Consider the following 9321-nt stretch of genomic DNA (forward strand, 5'->3'; position numbering starts at 1 on the left):
AATAATATAGATGCAGTGCTTGCCCTCGTAGAGCTTGAAGTTTTGTGACAGGATACAGATATTAGACGAATAATTAACGAATTAGACGAATAAATATTAGACGAATTAGACGAATAAAAATGAGACGAATATTAGACGAATAAAACCCAGTATATATATAATTAAAATTGTGATAAATATTGTATGAAGAGCAAGGATCTGAGAAAGAACCACAGGGTGGCTGGGGAAGGGCCCACTGAGAACGTAGTTGAGGCCTGAGAGCTGCCTGGGGTTAGCCATGTGATGAACGGGGTGAGGTAAAGGGATGTGTGTGTGTGTGTGTGTGTGTGTGTGTGTGTGTGTGTGTGTGTGTGTGTCCGTGTGAGTGTGTTGCATGCGTTGCGTGCGTGCGTTGCGTGTGTGTGTGCGTTGCGTGCATGCGTGCGTTTTGTGCGTGCGAGTGCGTTGCGTGCATGCGTTGCGTGTGTGTGCGTGCGTTGCGTGCGTGTGCGTGTGTGCATGTGTGTGCGTGCGTTGCGTGCGTGTGCGAGTGCGTGTGTGCGTGCGTTGGGGGTGTTGCGTGTGCGTGCGTTGCGTGCGTGTGCGTGCACACTCTGAAGCAGGACACCACTTAGCCCACCCAGGGGGCTACAGAAAGGCCTGCGGGACCAGCCACGCTTCTGGGTGAACCCTGTCAAGCACATGTGGTCGGCTGCACCTTGCAAGACATAAGCAGATCGTTCCACCTCGAAGCTTTAAATGGAAGAAGTGGCACAGGCCTGAGAAGTCTTTCTAGAAAATTGCTCTCTGAATCTTAACGTGTACATGGGCCAGGTTTCTCGACTGCCTCTCTTTTTGTTGTTGCTTCTTTCACCCATGCGAAGATATTTTTCTGAGCACCTGTCATGTACCAGGAACTGGACTTACAGCTAGGACAGACACTCTTAGATTTCTTTGTCCAGCCACCAGCCCAGAGGCTAGTCAAGTCCTTCCCAGTACTTTTCTCAGGATTGAAATGGGTTTAGTTGGGTATCTGATGGGTGGTGGAGAACATTTGAATTTTTCTAATTCAAATTGCATTTTTCTGTAATTACACTGTAATTTTAGAAATGCTTCATCTTAACTTGTTGATGCTCTTCATATATGTGTGGTAGCTTTTTTTTTTTCATTTATTTATTTTTGGCTGCGTTGGGTCTTCATTGCTGCGTGCGGGCTTTCTCCAGTTGTGGCGAGCAGGGGCTACTCTTCGTTGCGGTGCACGGGGCTTCTCATTGCAGTGGCTTCTCTTGTTGCGGAGCAAGGGCTCTAGGCGCCTGGGCTTCAGTAGTTGTGGCACGAGGGCTCAGTAGTTGTGGCTCATGGGCTCTAGAGCGCAGGCTCTTTAGCTGTGGTGCACGGGCTTAGTTGCTCTGGGGCACGTAGGATCTTCCCGGATCTGGGATCGAACCCGTGTCTCCTGTGTTGCCAGGTGGATTCTTGACCACTGAGCCACCAGGGAAGTCCCGGTAGCTTCTTAAAATATGACCCTGTGTATTTGTTTTTGCAACCTCTCAAGAAATTCATGATTTGCAAATGAACATTCAGGAGAAGGAGGGTCTTGACAACATTTGTGAGACCTAGAGATCATGTTTTAGCTGTTGTTGATTATTTTTGTCATGTTTGTTACAAACCTAATACATTTCAGCATTCATAACAGAAAACATTTAGGAGATTACCAGTCCACGTGAGGACGCAGATGGAGGAAAGCAGGCGTTCTTGTATTATCGATTCCTGTTGGAGAGCATAAAAATGCAGCAATTTCCAATCTGCAAGACATCAGGGTTTCAGGGGTGGGATGCAGGGGTAGATTATAGCTCTTTTGGTGCCCTGTGTACAGTACTCTATCTCCCTGTGGATTCTTAAACACTTAATAACAATAATTACAATGATTTCCAAAGCCAGATCATAGCAGATGAGTGATTCCCGTCATTTTTTGAAGAATTCCTCCTTGAAAGCTTAAAGGCTGATGACGATTTTCCCTGACCCTTTAAAAGAAGAAATCAGAGGAAAAGACGGGTTATTTCCGCTTGTGTAAAACTCTTAGATTTTTTTTGTTTGTTTGTTTCTTTTTTGAGTTAAAGGTCCATGGTCCTCCAGTGGGAATTATTTTCCTGCTCTATAGAGTTAAGAATATATGAATGTATGCTTCCTCTTTTTAATGCACATTTCCAACAGTTGCTACTTTCTCAGCTCCCTTAACAATCCCCAGATCAGAGCATGTGTCCTAAAGGATGGCTCTCATTTAAGGTCTCTCTCTGGTTTTAATTTGGACACCTGTTTCTATTTATAGATCTCTGAGATCTTTGATTAAGATCAGGTTTTCTATCCTTTCATAACTCCGCCTCTGGCAGGGTAGTCCTTGCTAGTTCTTTAAAGTTCCCAGCTTTAAAATCATGAAGTTTTACATTGGGATAATTAGAATTCTTAATAGTGGGCCTGAAATTCATCCTAGAACATTTGATCTTCTGATTTTTATTCACTTCTACTGTATTTCTAGCATAGAAATGTTCGTTCATATGAATGCATCAAAGTTTTCTACTTCGTATTCTGAATAATAATAACACAAATACTACTTTAAAATAAGCCTTTTGTTTTCAGACCTTCCAGGCTACTAAAGGAAGTCCACTTATTGCATATTTATTGTCAGAATGTCTCTTCAAATTAAATGGGTATTTTCCCAAAAACTTGGTGAATCTTTCAGTAAGCAGAAGAGATGGAAAAGCATTTTTGGTCAATTGTGTTTCAGAAATTCCTGTAAAGAAAGATCATCTTTCTTGTCTGCATCAGACTTTATCCTTGTTTTCAGTGCAAAACTTTAATACAAAGTTTCACCTACTGTTTTACTCTGGTAAATGATGTTTCGTTTGTGAATTCGAAATAATATCAAGGAACTAAAAGCAATCTGAGGTAAGCAAGTAAACAGTTTAGTCTGTGGTCTGCTTTTTTTTCTCCTTGAACTTCGCTGTTTTGTTCGCTGGGGTCTTGTCAACCTAAGTTTCCTGCTGTAACTGAAAAATTCATGCTTGTTCATTAACTGCTTGTTTTGGGTAGAAGACCCAACCTCCATACGTATTTGGGAGATAAGTCCTATTTGCGATGCCAGATTTTCTCAGCAAGGTATAAAGCTGCCATAAATTACACAAAATTATACTTTAAATTAGTTAAGCTTTTTTATACTATAAAATATATTTACAAACAATTATATTGATAAAAAAGATATCTTTATACTGACATACTGCAGTAGGATGAGAGAGATTATTTATCAAATGAATAAACAGATGTACAAAGTAAGACTTCTATCCTTACCTTTTTTCTCTTAGTCTCTTTTTTTGTTGTTGTTCCTTTTGGATAACACTTTGCCTCTCGTTGATCATGTTAGCACCAGAACTGTCGAAACACTAATGGTCAGTCTTTTTTTAAAAAAAAGTGTAGGCCGATCTTTTCCGCTGTGCCCAGTTCGGCTTTTTCTCCCTGTGAAGGTCTCTAGGTCAGTACCTCAGGTTTAGAAAAGCTGTCAGTTGACAGAGGCGGTGTGACTTTTCCTGCCTAAACTTCCACTGCTCCCCAGACGTGCCTCCTTAGGCTCCGCTTAACTAATTGTGATTACTCTGTTAGTACAAAGACTTGTATCGCAGGTAACTTTTCCCAGGTGTTTGGGGTTTTTTTTTGTTGTTGTTGTTTCCTGCCACCTCCCAGTCTCCTCTCCCCCCTCCGCCCTTTTTTTTTAAAAAGAAAAGCATATTACCTGATTTGCCTTTAGACTCAGGCCAAGTCCCGCTGTGGGCCATGCATCTTACCTTTACCCTCCGCACGTGTAAAGCAATTAAAAATGAAATCATCTGCTCTATCCAGCACAGAGGCCCTGGCCTTCAAGGGGCTTTTCAAAGGAAATGGAATTGGTTGCCTTGCCTGTAAGCCCCACAGCCTCTGGACAGGAGGATGGAAGGAGGCCGAAGGTGCTTTAGTGCTCTCCTTTGAGATCAGGTTCTTGTTCTTCTAACAGGCAAGAGCAGCAGGTGTTCGTTTTCTTGAGGAGAGCATCCCTGCCATGCTCTGGGGGCTGCATCCTAACCACTGGATCGCTGTCCTGGAGGGCAACCTTTTCTCGCTCACCAGCCTCTCTCCCTCACTCCTCCTTCCTTTCCCCCAATCCAGTCACACCTTTCTTTTCTTTTTGTCTTATCATTTAAAAAAACAAGAACAGGGTAATTAAAATCAATATGCAGGGTAGAGGTGAATGAGAAAGAATCGCCCAGCCTTTCAGGGGAAGTTAGCAAAATGGGAAGCGACACACCCTAGAGCTGGGAGCCCTGGACTGGGAGCCAGGCTCACGCAGAGCGTGTGCGCGTGCATATGCACGTGTATGTAGCTGCGCAGTGGTGTGGCGTCGGGTCCACCGCCTCTGTGCCGTCACCTCCAGCCAGTGGGTTCCCCAAAGTGCAGCCAGTTCTCCTGGGATGTTCTGGCAACAGATCCTGGCATTTGGGAAGTAGGGGGACCAACTTGGAAACTGCTCCCTGGGGGGCTGGGGTAAGTTGTGTGCAAACACACACAAAGTGCCGGTACAGGCTGCTAAAAATCCCAAACAGCACCTTGCCTGCATGAAACTCTTCTGCTCTGTATGATAAATAAATATATGTTACCTAAAGGGAAGTGGAAAATTTGCAGGGTGTCAGCTGCTACGTTCCCCAGATTAGATCCTACAGTCTCAAAGTCTAGATGGCAAAATAAACTTAGTCAGGTTCCTTGTTTTCCATCCGAAGGAAGCTAAAAAACACAGCCATAAAGTGTGCGTGTTTGATTACACAGCGTTATCTGTATTCTCCCTATGGACAATTAGTGTTTAAATAAGTGTGGGGGGAGGGTGAAGAGACTGAGACAGACTGACTTTTGATGTCTTGCCGTATGCACAGGATCATATGATGACGGTTTCAGATTCCTCACATGACAGAGTGGGAGAGTGCATGGGAGGTGAGGATATATCTGTGGAAATTACTTCATTTTGCATAAATAAATGGTGCTTGGGCTCAGATGTCAGAATGTGCTGCAAACTATGAAAAAGGGCTAAGGTGGGTGTTGAGGTTCACCAGTGAATGTTCTCTTTAATTTGTATTGGAGAAGAGAAAGGCTGGGTGACAGGCCATTTCACTTTGGATACTTTGACAGGTTTCATGTCACGTGAGAACAGAATAGAGAAATCAGAGTTTGAGTCTCACTCCAGCCACCGAACTCTAGATGGATTTCTGCGACACGTGGTCTTCTGCCATTTAAAAATAAATCGAAGTTTAAATGCTTAATGTTTTCATTCTTTAGTGTCTGAAATATGAAACATACAATACTGTCGCTGTTTTGCTTTCACTTGATTTTCTCCCCCTTCCCCTTTCTTTTTCAGTGGCATGCCCTCTCTCGTGAAGAGCAGGCTAAATATTATGAATTAGCGCGGAAGGAAAGACAGCTACATATGCAGCTCTATCCAGGCTGGTCTGCAAGAGACAATTATGTAAGCACTTTATGCACACCAACGGCTCTCTCCTCTCACTCGTTCTCCCTCTGTGTTGCTCTCGTGAAGGAAATGTGTTGTAGAGTGTAGCTAATGCTGGCACCGTTCTCTATTTTTGAAAGTTAATGAACTTTATAATAAAGATTTCATGGATATATTCCAGTCTGAAAGCTTTGTGCTGTCACTTTTTTTTGGCTATATGCTAATGAAATTTTTAAGTAAAATTTTTTAAATCGAAGAAAACCTTATCATTTAAATGTTGGTGAAAAAGATTTTTTTTTGTTTTGTTTTTGTTTTGTTTTGTTTTGTTTTGTTTTTTTGTGGTACTCGGGCCTCTTACTGTTGTGGCCGCTCCCGTTGCGGAGCACAGGTTCCAGACGCACAGACTCAGCGGCCATGGCTCATGGGCCCAGCCGCTCCGGACCGGGGCACGAACCCATGTCCCCTGCATCGGCAGGCGGACTCTCAACCACTGTGCCACCAGGGAAGCCTGAAAAAGATTTTTTTTAAAGCATATAATCTCATCATGTGAAGGCAGCATTAGTAATAACTAGTTACACTACCTTCCAGTATTTTTTCTGTGCATATCTTTTTTTTTTTTAACATCTTTACTGGAGTATAATTGCTTTGTACAGCGGTGTGTTGTGCGTAGCTTTTTACCTTTTACTTGGATATGTGTGGGTGGGTGGCTGTGTATTACATACGCCTTTGTATCATGCTGCTTGCTCTTATCTATAATAAGCGTTTTTCTGTTACGGCATAGCGTTTCTGTATATCACTTTTAACAGGTATACAGTATTTCACTGAGTGAATGTCACAATTTACTTAACCATTTTTTCCCTGCTTTTTAGACATTGGCTATTTTTTTGTTAATAATTGGAAATTATCCTGCAGTGGATTGTGCGTAACAGTTTTTAGGACTTATTTCTACAGGATAGACTCACAGTAGTGAAATTGTAGTGAAACGCTAGTGAAATTGCTGAGGACAGATTACAAATATTTTAAAGCCTCTTGATATATATTGTCAGATTTCTTTCCAAAATGGATTGTGTTATTTTACCCTTCTTACAAACAATATATTCCAGTGACTGTTTTGCACAGACTAATTAAAACTGGGTAAAAAAACATTTTTTTGTTCGTTTCATATTAATGTACCATGATGCCTATTATATATTTTATTCAGATGGAGTAGGTACTATATTTTTAAGCTGTACTAATTTCATTGGGAAAAAAATACCTCATTTATATTGCCAATTATTTTATTACTTCAGAGTTTGAATACCTTACTCATGTAGTCTTGATACAGCAAAAACTACTGAGAAAGACTATTATAAGTGATATTAGTTGTATCATATTTTATAGAGGGGAATGATTTTGATTACTTAAGCTCTTAATTTAAAACTTTGAAGATCATTTTCATGTTTCTTGTGAGACGAGCACTCAGAGTGCCCGCGAGGACAGACTTCACATTAAATGGAATTGTCCTTTTTTAAAAGGGTGAGGCACTATGGAGAACAGTATGGAGGTTCCTTAAAAAACTAGAAACAGAGCTACCATACGACCCAGCAATCCCACTCCTGGGCATATACCCTGAGAAAACCATCATTCAAAAAGAATCATGTACCACAGTGTTCACTGCAGCACTATTTACAATAGCCAGGACATGGAAGCAACCTAAGTGTCCATCGACAGATGAATGGATAAAGAAGATGTGGTACATATATACAATGGAATATTACTCAGCCATAAAAAGAAACGAAAGTGAGTTATTTGTAGTGAGGTGGATGGACCTAGAGACTGTCACACAGAGTGAAGTAAGTCAGAAAGAGAAAAACAAATACCGTATGCTAACACGTATATATGGAACCTAAAAAAAAAAAAAAAAAAATGTTCTGAAGAACCTAGGGGCAGGACAGGAATAAAGACACAAATGTAGAGAATGGACTTGAGGACACGGGGAGGGGAAAGGGTAAGCTGGGACGAAGTGAGAGAGTGGCAGGGACATATATACACTACCAAACGTAAAATAGATAGCTAGTGGGAAGCAGCCGCATAGCACGGGGAGATCAGCTCGGTGCTTTGTGACCACCTAGAGGCGTGGGATTGGGAGGGCAGGAGGGAGATGCAAGAGGGAGGGGATATGGGGATATATGTATGCATATAGCTGATTCACTTTGTTATACAGCAGAAACACACCATTGTAAAGCAGTTATGCTCCAATAAAGATGTTAAATAAATACATAAATAAATTTAAAAAAAATAGGGCGAGGGTGAAGCCATGAATCAATATGTAAATCAGCGTGTGGCCAGTGTGTGGCCAAGTCACTGCTGGTCAGGATTTGGAGCTTCAACATTGGATACAACTATGACACAGGAAGTAAGAGTCCTCCTTTCGTGACTTGGGAGCAGCAGCTTCATCATCTCTCCTGAACTGTTGTCTTGATTGTTTTAAATAACTACTTGGGTTGGCCAAAAAGTTCGTTTGGGTTGTGCTGTAAGATGCTATGGAAAAACCCTAATGAACTTTTTGGCCAGCGCAATACTATATGCCAATGGTCAAGAACTGTCTTAAATGCTTTTTGTGTTATTCTCTAGTCCTTCTAATAATCCTGTGGCGTCAACAGTATTATTGTATTTTACAGATGAGGGAAGTTAAATTGTCAGGAGGTTAGGTAATTGGTCCAGGGCCATGTAGTGGCTAAGCTACAGGGGACACCCAGGTCCCCCAGACTTCACAGTCTATGCCATTTCCCTCCTCCTCCAGGTGGACCAGCTCAGTCTTCCAGGACCTTTTTAGGAAGTCTGCTTTAGTTGAAGACTTTTCTCCCTGAACTGGGCTTCCATCCTCTGGGCCGTAATTAGTATTTTCTGGATAGAGCCTTTGTGATGCCCTTTAAGTGGGAAGATCAGTCCCCCACCTAAAGGGTTTCAGAAGTGCCCTCCTCTAACCCCGTCCTGGATCTCTTTTGGATGTGGTTGGCCTTATAGGGGAGAGTGGCCTTCCTTCTTTGACCTCTGGGAGAGCTTTGCTGTGCTGTGACTTTGCATAGATTTAGTGTTGTGTGTTGACTGTCTCTCTCTTTTTTTTTTTTGAAGTGTAGTTGACTTACAGTGTTAATTTCTGCTGTACAGCAAAGTGATTCAGTTATACATATATATATATTCTTTTTCATATTCTTTTCCATTACGGTTTATCACAGGATACTGAATATAGTTCCCTGTGCTATACAGTAGGACCTTGTTGTCTATCCATCCTATATATAATAGTTCGTATCTGCTCATCCCAAACTCCCAGTCCATCCCTTCCCCATCGCCCCCTCCCCCTTGGCAACCAAAAGTCTGTTGTCTACGTCTGTGAGTCTGTTTCCGTTTCATAGATGTATGTTCATTTGTGTTGTATTTTTTCAAACTCATCCTTCTTTTTATTTATTTATTCATTTTTGTTTTATGTTGGAGTATAGTTGATTTACAATGTTGTGTTAGTTTCAGGTGTACAGCAAAGTGATTCACTTATGCATATACATATATCTGTTCTTTTTCAGATTCTTTTCCCATATAGGTTATTGCACAGTACTGAGTAGAGTTCCTTGTGCTATACAGTAGGTCCTTGTTGCTTATCTATTTTATATATAGTAGTGTGTATATTGTTAATCCCAACCTCCTAATTTATGTGTGTTGTATTTTAGATTCCACATATATGAATGATATCATGTCTTTGAGTGAAGTTTCTGTTTCTGATCCTTAAGGAGTGAGTTTCCACTTTTAAAAAGAGATAAAAGAAACACACGTTCTCTCCCTCTTGC

General features: G+C 41.5%; 1 protein-coding gene across 4 annotated transcripts in view; it reads left to right on the forward strand.

The window, feature by feature from the left end:
• LEF1 (lymphoid enhancer binding factor 1) overlaps nt 1-9321 on the forward strand; it is a 119241-nt gene that overhangs the window by 91121 nt on the left and 18799 nt on the right. For all 4 annotated transcript variants that reach the window (XM_033856792.2, XM_033856790.2, XM_033856789.2 and 1 more), the window contains one exon: nt 5411-5518. In XM_033856792.2, the coding sequence (XP_033712683.1) occupies nt 5411-5518 (108 nt within the window). The remainder of the gene's footprint in view (nt 1-5410; nt 5519-9321) is intronic.

Source organism: Tursiops truncatus, chromosome 5, assembly GCF_011762595.2.
Source record: "Tursiops truncatus isolate mTurTru1 chromosome 5, mTurTru1.mat.Y, whole genome shotgun sequence".
Lineage (NCBI taxonomy): Eukaryota > Metazoa > Chordata > Mammalia > Artiodactyla > Delphinidae > Tursiops > Tursiops truncatus.